The 22,867-nt window shown below is 37.2% G+C and overlaps 1 protein-coding gene across 3 annotated transcripts in view; it reads right to left on the bottom strand.

The window, feature by feature from the left end:
* SFXN1 (sideroflexin 1) overlaps positions 1-22,390 on the bottom strand; it is a 38,455-nt gene extending 16,065 nt beyond the window's left edge. The window contains exons 1-8 of one of the 3 annotated variants that reach the window (XM_007433476.4): positions 22,231-22,390; positions 14,240-14,416; positions 13,582-13,752; positions 12,603-12,701; positions 9,923-9,998; positions 8,835-8,920; positions 7,193-7,320; positions 3,838-3,887 (exon numbers count right to left, since the gene is read on the bottom strand). In XM_007433476.4, coding sequence (XP_007433538.1) covers positions 3,838-3,887; positions 7,193-7,320; positions 8,835-8,920; positions 9,923-9,998; positions 12,603-12,701; positions 13,582-13,752; positions 14,240-14,403 — 774 coding nt within the window. In that variant the 5' untranslated portion in view covers positions 14,404-14,416; positions 22,231-22,390. Of the gene's footprint in view, positions 1-3,837; positions 3,888-7,192; positions 7,321-8,834; positions 8,921-9,922; positions 9,999-12,602; positions 12,702-13,581; positions 13,753-14,239; positions 14,446-21,791; positions 22,179-22,230 lie in introns of those variants that run through there. The other 2 variants (XM_088133686.1, XM_088133684.1) reach the window with 2 other exon arrangements.
* Positions 22,391-22,867: the final 477 nt, after the last annotated feature.

The following is a 22,867-nucleotide window of genomic DNA, read 5'->3' as shown; positions in this document are numbered from 1 at the left end:
TTCTGTGACCTGCATTCTGGACTTCAGGCCTTGACATTTTATATAACATCCTATCAGGTATTTGAAGACAGCTATAATATTCTCCTTCACTCATCTTTACTCAAGGTATAACATTCTCACCTGCTTCATATTTCTTCAGAAGGCTTTGTTTCTAGTCCCCTGATCATTCTTCTTGCCCTTACCAGAGCCTGTGCTGATTTGTCTAATATGCCTTGAAGCAGTTAAGGAATAAACATTACATGGATAAAATTTACATCTCGGTTTAGAACTGTTGCTAAAGAAGAAACAATGGAACTAAAAAAGGCAGAATGTAGAACACGCATGGGTCACAGAGGCTAGAGTCCAATTAGCAGGGGAAAATTGGTGTCGAAATTATACACTCAGGTTTTACCATACAGATAATGTAAAATATGATGTTTCTCAATGCTTTTGGCTTAAAAATATTTCAAAGAAAGCCCAAGTAATTTTGCTGGAATTTATATTTGAGAAGCTTCAGCAGCTTTATACTCAATAAGGTTCACAATGATGAAATTTAAGAAGTCATGTAAGAAGTACAAGAAGAATTGCTGGAGTTCTTCAAGTCATGAGAAGAAAGATGTTATTTTTGTGATTGTGGTCCTAGAAATACACTTTGATACATAATCTTTGCCTTTTTTCAAAGCCTTTGGAACAGTTTTTCAGAGGTTAACAAATAATAGTTAGGTAATGGAAAATTACCAGATGAAGACTGTAATGCTTTAATGAAGTGACTTGTTAACAGTAGATGCAAGCAATGAGCTTGCATAAGCTGCTTGTAAAAAAAAAAAAAAAAGGGCAATCCATTGCTCAATGGATTTAGAACTGATCAATATCAAGTCTTATAATTAACTAACCGAAGAGCAATGATTCACCTGAACACACAGTCAATGAAGCAGAGAAGGGAAGGGGGAGGACCAGAAAGTCACAAGGAGAGTCAAGAGTGTGTCAGAGGACATGGAACAGTGAATGATGGGTTGGTTCAGGTATAAAAGCTGCTAAATTAGAACGCCTTGCATTACATTCCAGAGCAAGCAGTGGAGTTTTAGCTGAACATGGCAGTCTCCTCTTTTTATTATTTCTTGCAGCAAAAATGTATGCGGACAGAAATTATCTTCAAATAACTAGAAATGTAAAAGTTACGGACATTGTGAAGCCTGAAAACAAAAGGAAATATTTGGCAGCTTTTCTGGAGGCAGAAATACCTCATATACTTAGCATTAACATTGAAATGAATTACTGTATAATGATTCAATTAAAAAAGCCTAATTATTCAAAAATAATCATTTCCCCTAATTCTTCAGGAAAAATAAGAAAGGAATGGGAGAAAAACAACGGAATAAACTCCTGAATGCTTCCAATTTCTCTCCCCCCCCACCTCATTCATCTTTACTCATAACCATTACAAATCAAATGCAATAGTGATGATTACAAAACAATGTGCTGAAAGTAAATCTATCACAAAATGTTGAGCTCCACACATATTCTTCTAAGTATACTTCCACTTAATCTAAGGCAACTTGCTACAAAGTAAACTGTGGAGAATAAGAATATGCTAACAAGTCAGAGTGAGCCAGTAAGCCTCAGGCTTTAGGACCAGGATGTTAAAAGAGCCTGGTTTGTGTTCTGGCCTTGGTTAATTGAGGATATTTCTTTTACCTGGCATCTTTATTCTTTATTTTCTATTGTTTTTATAAGTGTGTACTTGGTTTTATGCTTGGTAGCTGCCTAGAGTTATTTGATTAAGATGGATGGCCATATACATTTGAATGAATGAATGAATAAATGAATGAATGAATGAATGAATGAATCTCCCCAGGTCATTTTAGAAAAGTTATCATCTTGTTGTAAAGTAGGAATAATGATGGCTTATATTACATGACTAATATTTGATAGGTGTTTGGAAAATATTTTGTCTATTATATATAATTTACCTGAGTTCTCACAGCAATGTATTTTAAAGATGTTGTTCAAAACTGCATTAGAAATTTAAAAAACATATTAACTATAATTTAATGGGCAATTCAATCTGGAAAACATCCCTGAAGAAGGAAATAGCAAGCCACTTCTGTATTGTTGCCAGAATCCTTCATTGATGTCTCCATTGGATCACCAGGAATCCAGCTCAACTGAATGTAGACTTTACTCAAACTCACACTGATTATAAATCATAAAATGTACATTAAGTGACAGTAATTACTGATAGTAATAAATCAACTCTTTCACATTTTGCAACTGCTTATGAGAAATGTTAAAATCTTTAAAATATTCCCCGTTAATCCTAATTAACTTTTTTTTTTTACACTTAATCTATATTCTATTATTAGAGCCTTCTCCAGAGAGTTAGGTCTTGGCATAATGTGTCCAAGGTAGGATAATTTGAACCTGGCCATTTGTGTGAGAGAGAACTCTGGGTTGATTTGTTCTATGATCCATTAGTTTGTTCTCTTGTCTGTCCATTCTCAGGAGTCTTCTCCAACACCAAAGTTTAAAAGCTTCAATACCCTTCCAACTTTCACTTAGTGTCACAGGGAATGCTATGGCTTGCCCTATTCTGATTTTGTAGGTATAGACACATCATGGCATCTGAATATCTTTTCCAAGGTCTTCATGTCTACTCAATCAAGTGCCAGTCTGTGGAATATTTCTTGACTGTTCCTTTACCATTGATGGATGATTGTAAAAGCCAAAAGCTATTTATCACTTCGATATCTTCATTGACAATTCTAAGACTGAGTTGTTGTGCCTGTTGTCATTAATATGATCTTCTTTATATTTTTTTATATACTTCTTTACTTCCTTTTTTTTCACTGTGCTCCTTGATTTTTATTACTAGACTTTGCAGATCCTTTGCATTTTCAGCTATTAGTCATCAGTATACTTACATTATCTTTGCAAGCCTTCCATATAATAATGTCTAGGAATTAAACAGTAATTAATGAGAAAACCAGGTTAAGAATAAGTATCATTACAAAGTGGTCAGTGGGCATTGAATTTTAGTATTTGAAGTGAAAGAAATTGGAACTTGAACAAAATTCTCAAGTACTTACACGGCAGTCAGGCTGCAGTTCCTAATTTATGTAGACAATTAGATTAAACTGATGAAATACCATCATTTAACCTCAACATCTAGTATCTTACTCCTGTTGATATTAACAAAAAAAGGGCCAAATAATTGAAGAGGCAAGTTCAAGCCTCTTGCACACAGCAACCCACCTTGTATTTTAGGCATTTTCTTCTCACCTACTTCCCCCAAAGATGTTTGCGGCGGTACAGAGAAAGTTCCCTGTTTGAGTGGCAATAGGTTATGCTGTTTGACAGCAGATGACATCAGTATCAATCTAATCTTAGTCAAGCTTCCACTTTGTAGTTGTTTTATGTGTATCAGCTTTGAAATATGTCTGAAAGATAGGTTTTTCATTTGGGGTGGGAAGCTCCTGTACTTTAGTTGCCCCTCCAGAAACAGTAAATAAGGTATGATTACTGTTTATTAAAAGAATGGACTAGATCTAACTCATACAATGGAATGATTAAAGTGTTAAGATTTTTCTGAATGTGTCCACAGACAAAATGTTTCCTAGAAAATGAGAGGGAATAGTTACAGATTTTACTGCAGCATGCATTTCAAGAGGCTCTATTGTAATACTTGAAGCACTACCGTTTTACTGTTTTATTGTTTTATGGTTGTTTTACAGTTACTGGTTTTATCGTTGTTGAGCCACCCAGAGTTGTTTAAGATGGGGGGGGCATATAAATCTTTTAAAATAAATAAAATAAATAAACTGATTCAGGAAAGAAATCTCTTTGGGAGCATAGGCTTACCTTTAAAAATGCCTTCTTTTCCAAAGTATTCATTATGAATGGGGGAATGGCTATAAGACAGTAAGCAAAAGTCATGTGCTTAATAATTTCATGTTTGTTGTATGTTGCCTTAGGAAGAAAAATATTTGGATAGATGGCTTAACAGTTATACATTTCTTCAATAGGCAGACAGAACAGAACCTTTAGCAAATCCTATCTATAGAGCAGCTTCTAATAGCAGTGAGAAGTCTTATCCCTAAATAGGCTCAGTATTAGTATTTAAAATTTATTTATACATATATATTTGTGTGTATGTAAGTGTAGATGTATATGAATATGGGAACACAAGTATGGTATAGTGGTTAAAAGTGCTGGACTAGGAGTGAGGAAATCCAGGTTCTAGTCTTCCTTTATGCATGGAAGCTATCTGGATGACTTTGGGCCAGTCATTTTTCTCAGCCTAGACTGGGAAGTTGAAAAATGTCTATCTAACAGTCCTCACTGGACCAGCATGGTAGGCTGTGGTCCAGAACTTTCAATGAAATTGCCTTCATCTTGCAGTTGATTGATTTGGGCTAAATAAATATAAACAATTGGGCTCTAAAGTTTGTTCTGGATGTGTGGAGATGTGTTGTGTTTGAAGCGCTGAGAAGTTTTTTGTTGGCTTTTATGTTTCTTTTACTGTTTTTACTGTTTTATTATTGCTTGTGAGCTGCTCAGGATTATGCTGCATGAAATGGGTAGCTATACAAATCTTTTAACTAACTAACTAACTAACAAAATAAATAAATAAATAAATCTCTCACACACAGATAAACATATCTATATACAAATAAATATATACCGTATATACTTGCAGATAAGTTGAGAATTTTAGGCTCCAAAATACACCCCAAAAATTGGGTTTAGCTTATCTGTGAGTATATATGACAATACTTTTTTAAAGTACCCGTATATACTTGCAGATAAGCTGAACCAAAGTTCCATGAGAAATGTGCCACCCATGGATAAGCCAATTGTGAGTATTTGAAATGGAATCTGTTCTGGAAAACAAAATTTATTGATTCAAAATATGAAAACAAATGAAGTCTTTCAGAATATATTGAAAAAAACATACAAACATTTTGAGGGTTGTCTTATCTGTGGGTGACGCATTTTTCATGGTATTTTGGTTAAAAATTTGAGGGTCAGCTTATCTGCAGATGGGCTCATCCATGAGTACATATGTATAAAGAGATGAAATATAGATAGTGGATAGTGATGCAGAAGACTCTTATGGTATTAAAATCCTGGAAACTAAACAATAGACTTTTAGGAGTATTAGACTGCCATCTAGAGTTCTGGATACAAGGTATTTCACAAGCCATGTATAGTGGCGATATATGCACGTATGTATATATGTATGTATATGTGTGTATATATGCATATATGTATGGTGTACCAAAAGTCAGCTTCCACACACAATTTATATATAAATTACAATAAATATTTGAATTGAGTGCCATTTATCACAACAAGTCTAAACAAGTTTGGTAGCTCTTCACCCCATATAAGGTTACAAACAGATATCTCTTCTTCCCATAACCCATCCCTTAACTATAAGCAAATCCATCAAATATGTACTTTTCAATCCTGGTCTCAGCAAAAATCTGTAAAGGATTCCCTGAGCTTTATAGAAACAGGTCTTATTTTAACCTTGATCAAATAAACCAACTTTACATTCCTTCCTTTTTCTTCTGAAAATCTTAATCTTTAATTCATTCAAATATTGTCAGAGGATTTGATCTCTCTTCAATTATTCTTTGTCCCACTGCATAGGCTTCTTCAATGCTTTAACGAGCCTCTTTTGTAAATTCAATAAAAAGACATTACCCACATCATTCTCTTGGTTATCATTTGTATTTCCTCTTTAATTTTTAAAACTTCTGCCAGCTTCTTTTGTATATCCAGTAAAGAGTCCTTATCCAGGTAATTCTCTTGGCCTGTCACTTGTATTTCCATTTTAAATGCCTTCTCTGTCTTGTAATCTATACTTTTTTTTAATCCAATATTTCTGATTCTACTATTTCTGCATCAAGCATTTTGTTTCACATCTGCCATTCCTTCATTAACATCCTTTAGACATAGTCTATCCATAAAAGCAGACATTGTTACTGATATTGTGGCTACTAATTTCTGGCCCTATTCTTTGAAGATCTCCTTTAATATTTCAAATGTTATAGTGTCTTGTGTCATTTTGTAAATCCCAATCCTAATCAAGACCAAAGGCAGATTTTTTTTTTTTGCCTAGAATCTTCAGTCCCCTCTAGTGTCCAATCTAAATAATGAAGTCTTTAATCTCTATTATAACTTACAGTAGACAAAATAATTTTGGTTCCCACGAAGAGCTGTTTATTTTATATAGTTCTAAACTTTTATAGTAAAAGTTTCAATATTCCAAATTTGTCTGGACCCTTAATTCGTTTATAACTTTCTTGGTTCAAAATCTTATTTAGCTTTTTACTATTTATTTTAAATTCTTTAAGTTCTTAAATGTATAGTTAATTTTTCTTTTGTTCAGAAATGAAGATAGACTCAGCAGGTGGCTTTTCAAACTTGTCATTCCAAAGATCTCTAATAGCTTTAAGATGATAAAGATGACAAGGACTTTGAGAGAAGAGACAAGGATAATACAAGAAGTCTAATAGCTTTAAGATGGTTAGATAAACAATTTCCAAAAGTGATTAGAAGCAAGGCTAGTGGACGTAGTGTCCTTTAAAAAGGCTCTGCCACAGATGTCAGCTTGATGATTGATCCCTTCATCTCCTGGCACTCAAACCTGCAGGACATCACTGTCCTGTTGTCTCCTCATGAGGAACAGCTGCCCCGAGTACATGTGAGCACTCTTCTGTCCTCCTTGTCTGCAGAGGCTCCAAAGAACTGTCTACTCATCAGTTCTTTGGTCTTTGCCATGTTCATCGTACCTGCTCTCCACAGAGACATGTTTAGCTCGCCGTGCCTCCCCTGGAAGTGCAATCTCCTTCTAACAACTTCCTTATTGGTTTGACACACAACCTTTGAACATTCAAAAGTATATTAACATTTTCCCTTGGAAAAAAAAATTAGTAAAACATATTGTGATTGGCCTATGGGTCCTGACTTTTGGTAAACCACAAACAAATACACACACATACATATATACATACTTATACACTTGTTTGTAACAAATGTTCCTCTACAGCCTTACTGATAAGCAGAATTGGTAAAGAAGCTAGAATAACTGCTCTTGAGCTGTCAACTAGTTTTCTGTAGGTGAGCACAACATTGTTAGAAGTAGTTCTAATGTTTAAGTTGCTAGAAGAATGTAAACATTAAACTTAATGGAAGTTGGACACACCCATTCCTGGAGCAGCCATAAGAATCCTTGAAATCACAACTTGCACGATGGCCTGTTGAGCAGCTTTGGATGATTCACCCAGTCTGTTCCCATTTTCGTCTGTAATGGGAATACCATACTTTAGTTCCCTGTTGGGTTTTTAAAAAAGAAAAAGGAAAAAAAAAAGAGCTGAAGAAGATCATGGTTTCGTTCTTAAAGGGCTCCAAATGCTTACATCAATGTCCTTTCAAGGTTCAAGCTGTATTTGATAATAATTTTTGAACTTAAATGATAGTCCTGTCTTACACTGTGTGACATTCAGCAGGATCCACAGGATGTGCAGAATGACGAAAATGGCATCACATTATCGTGGCACAAGGCCTGCCACTTTTGTTTGTGCATCGTGATATTGCAGCAAGGGGCTGCTTCCATCACTGTAGCAAAAAAGGCAAGATCCTGTGGCTACATTCATAGTCCATTTTTAAAGGCAGATCTCAGTCTCTGCATACAGAACTGGTAATCATGTCAGATTTGCCATCTGTATTGTGCATCAACCTTGTAAGAGAAGTGGGAAGAATTGTCTAAGAGCAGTGGCTAAAAGTCATCTTTCACTAATTCAGTGTTATAAATCTCTTTCGTTAGTACCATTTCTCCCCTGAAATAATCTTCTTAGACAGCTGCAGAATCTCATCAAGGATAGAAAAATCTTCCTTGTCAGGAATATAACATTCCAAAAATGATTGTGACAAATTCCAGAAAGATTGGTCTGTTAATCCATTGCAGCAAAAATAAAAATTCTTCAGGAATACAAATTCATTTACAAATCTTTGATATTATATTGAAAATAGAAAGCAAAACGGGCATTTTGTTAATGCAGGTGACTTATGTGCATTTGCCAAAGTTAAGTAGCAGCTCACATTAGAATGTTGCTCAACTATGAAAGGAAAAGATGTTCTCCTAATTATAATTTGTTGGATTTTGGATATATTCAATAAGATAGATTTAATCAATGGAAAGTCAGGTCCTCAATTTCAATAGATGAACTAACAGCTAATTAAATAATTAATATGGCCACCCATACATGACTGTGGACAGCTAACAATTAAAGAGTCAAAACAACCAAAACAACAGAAATAGCATAAAATAGCAGTCGGGAACACTCATAAACACTCAAACCAACCACGAAATGGGTTCACCCATACTATCAGGGGCCCAGGCTAGATGGCAAAGCCAGGTTTTCAGTGCCTTGCAAACAGACAGCAAGCTCTGCTGTTGCGTTATGTTCTACTTACTGTTGTTTTTTTTTTTTTAATGTGAAGTTGATGTAGTAATACCCCTTTCCCAACTTCTCACATGCAGCAGCTCCTTGCAAACATGCACATGCTTGTGTTGGTGCTGCTGGTAGGTCTAAATGACAGGAATGTTTCAGAAGCCCTTCCACCCTGATTTCCAAAGTTTGAAAAAAAAATCTCTTTCATAAGCAACCTAGAGTTAATGTAACTCTTGTAGAAAGTGAAACTAAATGTTAGAGATGGGCAAACATCTCAAAATTCTCTTTGGTTTAACTTAAAAATGACGTATGTTTACCTGAAAACACACACACACACACACACACACACACACTCAAGGAGCCCTGCAGGTCACATGCTATGGCTTATCTTACCTTTGCCTCATTAATGGAATATTAATACAGTTTGCAGCAGCTACAGCAGCAAAAGGAACAAAACGTCCTATAAGAGGTGAAACATGCTGTGGAAAAAGAGAGAGAGCGTCACCTGAAAATGGACTAACTCTGGTTAATATTTCCTTAGAGTTTTGACTTAAGTCATGAAGGACAGCATTGAAAGATCTAACAGTAACAATATTTCATGATGAGCCGGCTGAAGACTGTACGTCAAAAGAGCAGAGAATGTGCTGTAACTGTGTCTCTCGATAATGTATTTAAGTATTGTGCCTTAAAAGAAATTGAGGATAGTTTCCCCCACCGCATTTTTCTGAAAACAGACACACTGCACTGTCAATCAACCCAGAAAGCAGGATCAGTTTTCTTTCAAGTAACTTTCAGTAACAGTTCCTCTTTCCAGAAAAAACCTACAGCAACTTTGTGACAGATTTTAGAAGCATGCTACTTTGGTCGGTTCAGGAGCAACAATTTACTCAGGTGAATTTTTTTGCAGGGAAGATTCTTTTTTATCAGATTCATGAAGTGGACAGCAAAGCTACAGACCCTGTATACATCACAAGCACTTTCTAGGGAGAAATTTGGAGGAGGATTTCAAGGAATTTAATGTGACACGCAAAAGCCAATTGTACTCAGTATTTCTAGGCATCAGCCGCTTACGTATTTTCTGTACGAATTAAAATTACATTCTCATTGAGGAATTCTGTCTGGCAACACATTTATTTGCTATTTATATTTGTATAAATATATGCAAAATATATAAATATATAAAATGCACATATACAAACACAGGCATAGAAAACCACATAATTTTTCTCTCTGACACCTAGTTTCTCTCTTCAAGGAAGATGTATGCCTAAGTTACTACTCAGTTAAAGCAAATGAAGTTCAACATGGGGGATCAATAAGGTCATGAACATATAGTTTCAGTGAGCTCATCATATCACAAATAAAGATAAATGCATTCCTTTTTTATTAGAGACCCCTAGTGCATATAAAAACTGTCATATAAAATTTTCACCACAGCTGAGACTCATAGTCTCAACACAAGGAGAAAATAAGAGAAATACCTTTGTGAGTGCATTAAGTCCTAAAGCAGTTGCAACAGCACCTGTGGTAGCAGAAACATAGGCCGTTCCCAGCTGGCTAAAACAAAAATAGGAATGTTTATATATGTATAAGAATCATGTGCTCTAAATCTCATAAACTATAAATGTTCTATAAACATAACTGGCACAAGGCAACCTTATTTATGGCAGCAACACAAACTTCGCTAAGAGATAAACTAGGGGAGCTAAGGTGGCTGGGAAATTTCCTTTTCTAGTGTTTCTAGATTCCTTCCCCAAGGACAGCAGAGACTGATAAAGCAATGGAGAAGGTGGACATTGCCCTTAAAAAAAACAAACAAAAAAACTATGCTACTTCCACTGAGTTATCTTAACGGACCCACTTGTCTCATTATGAATCTGCCTAATTAAGCTTTTCAGGATAAGAGCTTTTGATATCCCTTCTGAATTGGTCAGTTAAATATGTTCTTTTCCTGCATTACTTCTAAATGATAAAATACTCTTCCTTCCAGTTAGGATTGATTTTCATTCTTCTGGAATTTAGTTCACATACTTCTCTTTAATTTGATCTCCTGAAATTATTAGTTGACCTTTTAATACTGTTTTATTCATTAGTTAGAGAAATATCTTATATCATGCAGGCATTCAAAGCTGTGGATAAGATGCGGGTTTTCCTTCATTTTAGCCTCACAACTCCTCTTTTCCAATATTAAAATTTGTGATTTTATTAGTTTTATGCATTTATTGGGATTTTTTTTAAAAAGCTGTATTTCACAACTCCTTTCTAACACTTGTAGAAAGGAAATATCTACACTGAGCTTTAAAATGCCGTGGCTCTGTGGCAGGTTCAACCACAGGCATCTTTAGTTTAAGTCAAGTGTGGGAAACACCTGAGGAGTTGGGGCTGCAGTTCACACCCAACCTTCCCAAGAATGGCAGGAAGTCATGAAGTGATGTAGTGATGTCACTCAAGTGGCATAACTGATATTTTTGCTCACGTTTTTCTCTATAGACTCCCTCCCCGCTTAATCTTAAATAATAATAATAATGCAAAGCTAGAGGTTGTGAACTACAATCACAGATGACTCTGGCTACATCAGAGCTGTATACTCTGAGACCCAGAGCTGTGTGTGGCTCCTAAAAGCCTTTGATGAGGAACCTAATGCTCCTCCCAAAGTTTGCCCCTAATTGTAATTCTTATGTGGCAAGAGGATGAAATTATTCTGAGGGGCGTTATAATAATAACTGCATTAATTCATTCAATTTTAACTATTTTTAGGTCACATTTTGTTCTGGCCCTGGCTCCTTGGAGTGTAGCCCCTGGCATGTAACTCAAAGGCCAAGTGTGGTCTGCAGCTTGTACAGCCATACTTGGCTAGATCTTAAAACAGCTAGTAGCTTAATAGTCTAAACCTACTTTCAACAGAGTGATCTGACATAATAGCTGTTTTGACAAGAGCATAAATAGACAGACTAGCCTCATGATACTGCAAGGCTATAAGGTGTGCTCCCATTGAAGATCAGATTCTGCATAGCAAAAAAGCTTCATCCTATGCTTTCTACCTTCAGTGCTGACTTGGCACTAGTTCCATGAAGAGCTGCTAGGAAAAAAAGAAATCAAGGGGGTACAAAGATTTCTTAGCGTGAACTTCTGGTGATGCCCCTGCCTCAAGCATAGAGCACCAACTTGCTAAAGAGCACTACTTCCTAGCGATATATTCCTGGCCACTCTGCCCAAAATGTAAATGGAGCTCCTATCCATTTGTCTAACACCTCTAGGCGATCTCCTTCTCTCTTCCACTTCTATAGTTCCCAGGCACCAGATTGCATTTTTAATTCAAAGGATATTTAGAAAACTCTCACTGAAGTTAGAAACATCACAAACTATAACAGTCAGTTGCACATGAGTTTGAAGTGTTTGGACTCCCATCAGCTGCAATCCAGAATGAATGACTAGAATGCATTAGTGACCTAATTAGTCTTTTTAACAATGCAAATGATCTTGCGGGATGATCAACATGCAAAGAAATTGTGTTTAGTACCAGACAGAGGTAACTTGGCAGTCATGCATCTAGTAGCATCTCGTATTTTGATAATATTTATGTGAAGGGCTTTAAATATTTTAAATGCACTAGATGTTTGTTATAGATTACTGTTACTAAATTAGCATCACTTCTATTTTTCCTCGTTATAGTTTACCTTGTGCTTATAGGTCGTCACGTCAAGCCATTCTATGAAAGACCACATTGCAGATTTAATAATAATCTTAACAAAGCAATTTAGGATCCATTATCATTATAGTGCTGACAGCCATTCAGAAAAAGCAGAGAGCTCTGTCGATCAGGGCATGCAATTCTCAGAAGAAACTACTTGAAATCTACAGTGATTTGGCCCCTGCTTTCTGTATCATGGTAATAATTACCACTGTTTCCTCCCCCCCCCCCTTTTTGTGGGAGGTTCTTTCAAATAATCACTCTATTAATTCAATGGACTAGCCTCATCAAGACTATATTGACTCAACAATATCACAGTAATTTACAGCACACTTTCATCCCATAGCAATTATAGCTACCAAATATTTTCTATAGCAGTTCATGTTAAGCCTCAAATTAGACCTAAACTAGAGCACATATTTTATTCAACATACTTGAATCATCTGCTTGGTGCATCTTGATGGCTTTACCTGACTGTGATTGGAGCATCTCCACTCCTGTTGGTATAATTTACAATGGCATTGAATGACTGATTAATCCATTGCCAGAAGACCACTGCTGGAGTTGTTCTTGGAAGAAGGGAAGGACAATTAATTTTCTATAAAGTTTTGATATGAATTCAATCTGATACTAATACAGTAGCCAGGGAAACACATTTCGCATATTTATATGAAATATATCCAGATGATAATTAAGTTTCATCTTTCAAACATAATTTTGATCAGATTAACCCAAGAGTGAACCAGATCTCCTTTATTGCCAAGGGAAACCAGTGACGTCCTAAGGCCTCTGGGATGCCCTTTCAGAATTGCTCCAAAGAAAGAAAAATAATGTTTTATTCAGCTTCTCTGTTACCGTAAACAAGAGTTTTAACTGTTTTTCCAATTCACTTAGAAATATTTGGTAGGAAGCTAGGCTATCAGACAAAATTTTCCTGTTTCAGATGTTCAGAGACTAGGAAAATATAATTCTTCTTTGTTAAATCAAGGACACATACAGACATGCACCCAGAAGTACAAATCCCTATTATTAAAAAGTAATAAAGCACAGAATAAATAGGTTCAGATAAATCACACATTTCAAGACAGAGCTGACAATTCACTATCAACAACCCCTGCACCAGACCTGTTAACAATCCATTCTGAATTCTCTTTGTTGAGTTCTCTAAACAGTTTTCCTAGTAAGATGGGGATTTGGACACCTCATTCTAAGTGTCATGATAAAAGACAGAAGCACCTGAAACTCATGTCATAACTAACTCTAGAGAAAAGTATTAATCAGTACAAATGAGGAAATTGTTGGTAAAAAGGCAAAATGTTCCCTTTAACCGTCTTATGCCACATTCAACATACAGTATGTCTCTGACTTGGACTGTAGTGCCTCAGGTCTTTACAAAAAAATTCTTTATTCTACTCAAGTATCATTTATTAGTAATTTATGATTACTTACCTATAAAATGTCATCATGCAGCCAGTAATTGTCATATTCATAGGCACCTGAGCAGACATACGGCCAATCAAAACCATCTTTTCACCAGTATCCGGATGGAAGGCTGAATCATAGACATATTTTGCTCTCCATAGTTCATCTTCTGTCACCCCAGGGGCCACAATGCCTTGTCTTATGGTTAGTGGAAATATGTACAAATACTTAATTATAAATATAATACTACAGGTATTTTAGTTCCAAAAGATTAAAGGATATTCTTTAAGGAGATTGCTTAGTGTGAATCATATCCCTGTACAAGAAACTCTATCACCATTTCCATATATATGTTCTTTTGAAAATTATCAAGACTACATGGTTTCATAATCATTGGAGGAAAATATGCATAGTTTTCTCTAAAATTGATGCTTCCTATTCATCTCCAAAATTCTTGCAATGTGGAAAGATTAGCATTTTGGGAGTCACAATTTCCCAATTTTCTCCCAGTTCATTACTGCAGAACATTGAGACTCCTCAATTTTAAAGGTAGATTGATTAACTTACAAAAGGACTATTTTCCCTAGAAAATTTATTTCTCTGATCTTATTACAATATTCCTAGAATAATGTTACCCATCTAGAGAAAGTGGAATAAAATTGGGGGAAGAAAATCCAAACCATACCTGTAATCATGCACAATTTTTCTTGCTTTTTCTAATTGTTCATTGGATAACAATATATTCCTAGGATCGGTTACAGTGAAGAAGTGGCTAGCTCGTCCAACAAATGTACTTTGATCCCAGCGAGGCTCTTTGATATTGATGTTTAACGGTATATCTCCAGACATTTTTTCAAGTACACTGAATATAAAATAGAGAGAGAAGTGCATTTCAGTTTCAGAGTTTTTTACATTTTTATTTCTCTTATATCCTTTAAAAAAAATAATTGGATCTCTCACAGATCTCTGAAGTCTTGTCAGAACTCAGAAGCAGAGAAAGTCTATCTCAGTGGAGCAATTCTGTGCTCCTCAGTGCCCAATACTGAAACTAACCTCAAGGTTCAATCTCTATCCATTTCTGTAGAATTTTCTGTCAACAAGACACCAATTGCCATGGAATAAATACAACAGCAGCATTTATAGAAATGTATGGGCAGAAGTATTTATGTAAGGAAGGGGAGTCGGGGTATAGCTTTTTATGCCCTGATAATTATCTGCCTAGACCCCATGCGATGCTTAGGAGCTTGGGGTGGGGGTGGAGCAGAATCAGACAATGTATGGAATTTGGAGCAAAACCAGCAGGCAGCTTGACTCTCCTTCCACCCACTGATTGAATTACAATTTTGAAATGGGTCTATTTGATGTTACAATATCTACTTATTATATTACTAATTCATTTTGTGAAACCATGCAAAAGTTTCTGCAAAAAAATATAGCAACAGAACATTTTTAATACAAAAGTTTCCATTTACCATCACTTTTCTTCTTGCTTTATGATATATTGCCACAACCTCATTAAAAACCAGATAGGAAGATAACATTTTTGTTTTAAAGATTTCCTTTGTTATCTGTTTTTAAGCCATTTCATTTTAGCTTTTGTTTTCATTGCCAAAGCAGCATTTAAAATTCTGCATTAATCCAATTTACTACTCTTATTACTTAATCAGATATTGCATGAAATCTAATATTCATGCAAAGTACTTTGAATAGAAGTCCAACCAAACTTATATTCATAGTTTTTGAGGCTAAGCCAAAGTTCTGCTTGGTTTAATTTTTAGGCCAAAGGTGCCTTCTTAAAAGAGAGGGATACAAAGAGCTTTCTGAAAAGCTTCATTCACTGTAACATTTGCTGATGCTGTTTCCCAACTTTCCCACTGCTTACTGTAAAAAGCATTCTTTTTCCTAGTGTATCAGGCAATCAGAAAATTACGTGCTGAACAAGGGCTACACAGATAATCAGATATACTTCTCCAATAATGTGGTTGATGGCAAACAAGCCAAATGAGAGTAGAAACACAAACTCGGGCTTCCAAGACTGATCACATGAGTGGTTCCTGGCCCTTGGAGAACTGACTTCTTCATTTTCTGTATTATACCCACAATAATCATGTCACGCATGCAGGATCACTCTGGAGTGAAAGGAGGGAGGTTTTAATCTTGCACCCCACTGATCCCACTGCAGAGATCAGCCTCTACTTTCAACAATCCTGGTCAGAGATTGTTCAAAAGCCATGAAGAAACAGGGATCACAATAAAGCTGGAAAATAATGATCTTAATTAGATAATTGAGGGTAGGGGAGACTCTAACTTTGCAATGGGGTAAGAAGTTATATAAAGTTGACCTTTCTAACACATTCTATTCATGACCACAATTTTCCTCCTAAAAGGCCCAATGCTGGGGAAAAGACTACGCAAGAAAAGACATAATTGCATTTCTTTTTCTTCAGCTCAATTCTAGGAATAATCAGCTGTGGGAGAGGTTTGGGGGACAGATGTGAAATACAAATAGTAAGATGTCATGTAATGGTTGGACTAGGTAGACCCAATTTAAATCCCTGGTTAAATCCAGAAACTCATGCAAGGATTTGGACCAGACATTCGCTCTGTGCCAACCTACTTCACAGTAGTATATGAGGATACATTGAGAGAAGACCTTTCCATATGCATAGAAAAGATGGGGTATAAATGCAATATATATAGATTTATCTATCTGCCTGTCTGTCTGTCCATCTTTCTATCGTTTCATGTATTATGCATTGCAGATACTACATATATTATACAACAGAGGAAAAAATGTATAGCCTGACTGCATATGTCTATCCATGTGAGTAGTATAACCATCATTTCCATTCTGGCACACTGAAATCCACAAAATTATTGCATTTGGCTTTAGCTGAGCCCCAGATGTAATAGGAGCTGATTTATTACAGACAACCAGTGACACTTTAGATGTTGATGAATAGTAACCATTGCTGAGACTAGTTGAGATTTCATGGGCAGACCTTCTTGCTATCACTCATATATAATATCTTTAAAACACAAGTCACCTCTGAAGTATTATACTATCTATCTATCTATCTATCTATCTATCTATCTATCTATCTATCTATCTATCTATCTATCTTTCTATCGTGTATGTATACATTATACATTATAATCATTATATAAAATGATTATGTGTGTACCCTATGCACACATTAATGTTTACTACATCTCTGTATATAGGGTTTTTTTGTTGTCGTCTCTATATCAACAGATTGTGTGAATGAAGTTCACATTCTGATCACTGGAGTAATCTTACGTATTGCCATAACCTTGGAATCAAAGTGACTATATGTGTACTTCTGAGCCAAGGTTTCCCAATGCAGTTTTTTTATTTTCAGTGCAAGCCCCTCATACTGCACTGAACATTTCCCTGACCCTCACAACTGGCTCTCCAAACAAGTCTCTGTTCATGTGGAAACAGCCATACTTTCCAAGGCTGAAAGAGAATATCTGAATTAGTCCTACCTGTTACCACATTTGGAAAAGGAAGAAAAAAGGCCGTCAGTGGCTGCTCTAAAACATAAATCTTTTTGGAACATTCTCAGGGCTGCAGGCTAGACTGGTAAGTTTTTTAAAAATCCCAGAAAAATGAAATGCCAGACCACTTCCATACTGCTGCTAATAAAACTACTTGCATGTATTCATGAAGTCAACAAGTCAAGGCTGACTTGAAGAAGATTGCTTTTTATAATATAAAGACTGTGCTATAATTTGGGAACAGGGAAGCCTCATGTTTCTTTCTTATCCCCCTCTTTAAGTGGCAGAAAGATAACATTTTTGTTTTAAAGATTAAATATCTTACCAGCATAAAACCTTGGAGAACAGTAATGCAATTTAAATGTATAGTAAAAAAATAAATGTAATCCAGTTTTGAAAATGAAAGGCAAGTCTTGAGCAAAGTCCAGCAAAAAATTAATATAGAAATGTAATAAGACTTTAAACCTTATTTACAGGTCAATAAGGTATCTACAATGAAAGTCCAGTAGCCATCAGCTTCGTCTAGTAACACCTCTTTCAAAAGCATTTTATTGAACATGTAAATATGATGTTCCTACATTATTATTTTATAGAAATTATGAACATACATACATACACAATTTTCTAGTAAGGCTGCTTATGTATACACACATGGAGACAAGTAAGAACAGGGCCTGAAGCTGCCATGCAAGCTGAACCCCCCCCCCCCACACACACACACCTTAACAATTTTAAAGGTTAAGATACAATTGAGACCAATAGTCTTTCTTTTGGGACTGATGGACAAACAGTTGGAAAAAACTCATGGAACTCATATCTCATCTTTTGTGATGCACCTCTTTCAAAGTGTTTGGTTTGTACACATATGACATTTTGCAAGTCAGATAGTTGGTCTCACTAACCACAAAAAAGATACACGAATTCATTTGCTAAATTCCAATTTTTTTGTAAAAGACTCTTGGATTTTCTTCTAGGTGATTTGTAAAGTTCTATATGCATGGAATGTACACCTGCAAGAGCCAGCTGGTACCTGAAAACACATGATCTTTCCTGAGAAATAGAAGGTTTGTGGAGTTAGAAGGACATGACCTGAGATTTGGGTGGCATAGGTATTTGTGGTACAATAAAGTCAAGGTTAATGTCAATTTTAAAAATCATTATGTTAGACATGCCATATTGAGAATAAGGTTGTGCCCAAAACCATCTTTGTGGCTCTCAGCACAAGAAACATTTTACAGGTGAGAAACAATAGGCAAACACAAATGGCTAACTTATCATGAGATACTATAATTTTGTCAAGGGGAATACAAAACAAAATCAAGAGAAGAACTGGTGGCAGAGGGATATACTGTATGTCTAAAAATGTTAGAACATTTTGGATTCAAATACATACACTGATTCAGAGGATTTTAAAGGTTGAGATACAACTGAGATCAGAGGTTTTTCTTTTGGGACTGATGGACAAACAGTTGGAAAAAACTCATGGAATTTTGTTTCTGAATATAACTGCAGCAAGATTATTGCATGCCCAAAGTTGGAAAGATTTGGCAATACCTACAATGGAGGAATGGTTGGTGAAGATGATGGAACTTGCCGAGATGGCCAAATTGAGTTCTTTGATCAGAAGAAAGACATTATCTACATTTATTGCTGACTGGAAACCCCTTATGGACTTTTTGCATAAAACAGGAAAAAATGAACTTATGATTTATGGTTCTGATGATTAGACAGGATAGATTATAGAAAGAAGAGAGTCATGTTGTAACTTTAGGGAAAGAGCTAAATTTATAATTGTACTTATAACTAGTGTAAATAAGATTGGAAGCTACTTCTTTTATCTTTTTTCTTTCTATTTTTTTTTTTACTTTTTCTTTCTTTCTTGCACTTTTAGCTTTCTCTTTGACTTCTTTTTTCTTCCTTACTTTATATTAGTTTGTATTAGCTTTTATCTTCATTTTTAAAACTTTTAATAAAATTATAAAAACATATGGTTTTTCCACAGCAATGTGGCACATAATGAGGGTTGAAAATATTTATATCCTGCTAGTTCAATCTTCTATTCTAGGACTGGGGTGTTGACACAAGAGAAAACCAGGTTAGTGTTTTACTGCTATATATGCATTGTGAATGGAAATCAATTTGGTTATGACTCTTTCTAACTTATGTTCTAATCCCTGCTCATTATTTTATGTGACTTGTTTCTATTTCTAAATATGTTCTTATCCCTCTCTCAGCAGCTCTTAAGGTCTCACTTTTTCTAAATGTGCCCTTTTTTTCATTCTCTCCACCTCCCCATCTCTTCTTATTAAGCTTGGGCCTCTCCATGTGCTCAAAATTAGGCAATAGCCTCTGCATTTAATATTCAGTGGTTTGTACTTATCACTGACTTTTTTCTCCTGGAATTCTTTACTTATATTTGCTTGTTGAATAAACAGTCATGTTCTGTAATCTGGTATGTGAGGGTTGAGTGGGCTAAGAAATCTGCTGTGATGCACTGTGCCTTGAATACAAAAACCTTTAACCCCTGTACTGCAGAATTTAAGAAAGGTAATATGTAAATAAAGAGAGAACATGTATTAACCACATATTGATTTCTGCAGCACTTAATTCCAATGGAATGAGCTCCCTATATTGTAAACTTTTGAAATCAGGTTGCGTGTATTAACTATGCATTGCTTTAAAATAATGAATAACATTGGACAACTCTATATCTGAAACGCAGACTTTTCTGTTTAGATAATATTAATTGTTGATAATAATGATTAAAATCTTGCAATCCTGTCACTTGCACTACTGGCTTTCCATCAGAAGACTGCTGAATATATTTTAGATGGATCAGATGTAGTAAGTAGCCTGCAGTAATCTATAGCAGCCTGTAGGGGACATTTAATGACCTAATTGCAGGCTTCACCAGGGTATATATTCCAGGAGTTGCAATCCCAATAGTTAAAGGAAGGCTGCTCTATTGGGCAAAGACCTTTTATCTAGTCAAATTTGGTTACATAGAATGGCAAATAAATCTGGTCTAAGTAAACTAATTGGAGACTGAAAGATACTGAAATAATTACTGAAGCTTATCATGAAGACATTTCCTTGTTGCTACAATGAATTCTAGGGGACGCGGTGGCGCAGCGGCTTAATGATGCTGAAAGTTGCTGGCCAGAAATGGTCAACACTTCAGCGGTTCGAGTCCAGCCTTCGCGTTAGCAGGGTGTTTCCTCCCCAGTTCCTGTAAACCCAACAGTTCAAAAACTCACGTGAGTAGATAAATGGGTACTCTCACTCCAGTGGGAGGAAAAATGCTGGCGGCGCCTTGCAAAAAGGAGTCGGGAGCAGTTGCTGATAAGAGCAAAAAAAAAAAAAAACCACGGGCGCCCAAAAAGGGCGCAAAGCAACGGAAACCCCGCCTCCTGCACTCGCCAGCTGGGCTCTGCTCTAGGAAGGAGGCACTGGCAAACCACTTCTGAAACACCTTGCCTTGAAAACCGCAAAGACTCGTCCAGCAGTCACTGCAGAGTCAGTAACGACTGAGCGCAGATAAAAAAAAACAATAATGAATTCTGGGGTAACCACAAAGGAGAAAAATGAACAAGGATGCAAACACTTTTAACCTACTAATGTGAATAGTTCTGGCCATTATGACACAGATAATGGATTCAGTAATACTAGAAACGTTACATGGAATATTTTGTTACAAGGATAATGAGGGACATGCAACAGTTTCCACTGGAGGTTCACTGAAAGCCCCAACGCTATCTGCTTTCTTTAAGAAAACCCTCCCAGCCCTGCCAGCCTTACAATATTTTGGGGGAAAGTGTCATTCAGAGTTCTGAAGATGTGATTGCTAGGTTTCCTGTGTATCAACAGAACAAAACTGTTCTGTGTGTAATCTCAGACACTTCAGTCTCAGTTCAGAGCCCAGGTAATAGGTGAGAGATAGGAATGGCACAACACATCACTCAAACAAGGGTGCATGTGTGCGTGTTTGGTGGGGAGAATGTTGTCATTTCATTTTCATTGAAATCTGCTTGTTCTGCCATTTAACTGCATCAGCAGATTTTTCTGTAACTTTCCCACAATGCATCAGGAGAAGCATATGCACCAGTGGAAATTGGGGATCAGAAACATCAACAAGATGCATTTATGTTCATGTGTATGTTGGGGAGGGGGGAAGACAAACCCTGATGTAACCTAGCAACAGACTACAGCCTGTGGACAATGCCTATTGCTGAGGCAGCCTCCTCATCAGAGCAGCCATCTTTAGCGTGTAACTTAGAGAGATATTTCATCATTCCAGGCTGAAGGCATTTCCAGATGTTAAGATGCTGCCAGCACAGCAGCTTCCAGCCCCTTCAGTTCTGTCCTCTGCAGTGTCCCTTTCTCTTATCAGCTGCTGTACTTGGTAGAGAAAACCTCTTTTATGGCTCTTATATTTCATTTTCTAGGGTTCCTGGGCAAACGACTCTGCCCTCTTTTCATTCTGATGGTGTGGCCATTGTGGGATTTTAAACGCACACAAACGCACAGGCATACAGATCGATTCAACTCTGCACGTTTTTCGGAATGTCCTCGTTCAAGAATCTCATCTCTTGCATTTGTTTAACACAAAACCATAAAGATGAAACTGAATAGCCTCCAAATTCACCTTTCCCTAACATTTCCTCTCTTTCTATGTTAATTCTTCTAATTTCACCATGGGGCGGGGGGCTATTTACCAGAGAAGGCAACGGGACCCCAGTGGAGAGGGGAGACGGCTAGGGATCTCGGAACATCCTGCGCCATTTAATACCCCGGCTCAGAAGAAACGTCCCCCTTCTTCTCCTCCTCCTGGCCTTCATTTTGGGGTAGGGAGAGAAGAGTGTTCGAGGCAGACATAACCTCGGGGCACAGGATGCACATATGAGCCTAGAGGCGACGTTTTTATTCTTATTATAGATCGCTATATGATAAACTCCAAATTAGTCCCGGAGGCGTAGAACTCTATCCTTGCCCCCTTTTCTCTCTCTCCCTCCCCAGAAATTCGGTGCATCGCGTAGGGGATGGACGGTGGGGGCACCCTTCTCCTTCAATCGGCTGGCTGCTGCTGGTGGGGTGAGGCTAAGACAGGCAGCGGGACCGGGAAGAGGGCACGCGCTCTCGGTTGAGGGTACTCACGGCGCCCCCTGTGCGCCCCGCTCCGCCGGTGACTCCCGCGCGTCAGCGTCGATTCCTCGCCGAGCCCTCCCGTCAAATCACACGAACCCCCGCCGAAGCCCGCCGGAAGAAATTCAGCGGCTTGCGAGCAAATGGCAACGCGGGCAAGGCAAAGGAGGCGAGGGAGGGCGGGGTAGAGGCGAGTGAACCGCCCCCACGGGGAAGGAAAGGAAGGGGAGGGCGCGGAAGCAGGGAAGGGAACGAAGTGACAGGTTGATTGGAGCTCATTTTCGGCGCCTCGAACAGTGACGCGGATGGCATTCAACAGGTGAAGATTTCCTCCATTAGAATGACTGGGGAGGGAAGGTTTTAATTTGGAGGGGGGCTAGTGAAGTCCTAAGCCTCGTCCCCTCTCCCTAATTTTACCTAAATCGCGAAAGCCTCCCCGCTGCAGGCAGAGGAGGGTAGAACGAAGGTCAGGGGCTACAGCAAAAGCCGCGTGAAGGAAGCCTCGGTATATTGCCAGCGGTTTCAGCCGAGGTGCTTTAGCGCGGCATGAAGGTGTCACCGGACTGGTACAAGCTGGTTGTGTGGGAGCGTCACCCTTGGAAAATAAACATCATTTCACCTGAACCTGCCCTGGAAATATTTTTTTCCG

The sequence above is a fragment of the Python bivittatus genome, unplaced genomic scaffold (assembly GCF_059951505.1).
Source record: "Python bivittatus isolate LINGU-HERP-01145 unplaced genomic scaffold, Pbiv_v1 ctg000080_np1212, whole genome shotgun sequence".
Classification (NCBI taxonomy): Eukaryota; Metazoa; Chordata; class Lepidosauria; order Squamata; family Pythonidae; genus Python; species Python bivittatus.
The sequence above is the reverse complement of the archived record's forward strand: the minus strand, read 5'-3'. Positions and strand labels throughout refer to the sequence as shown.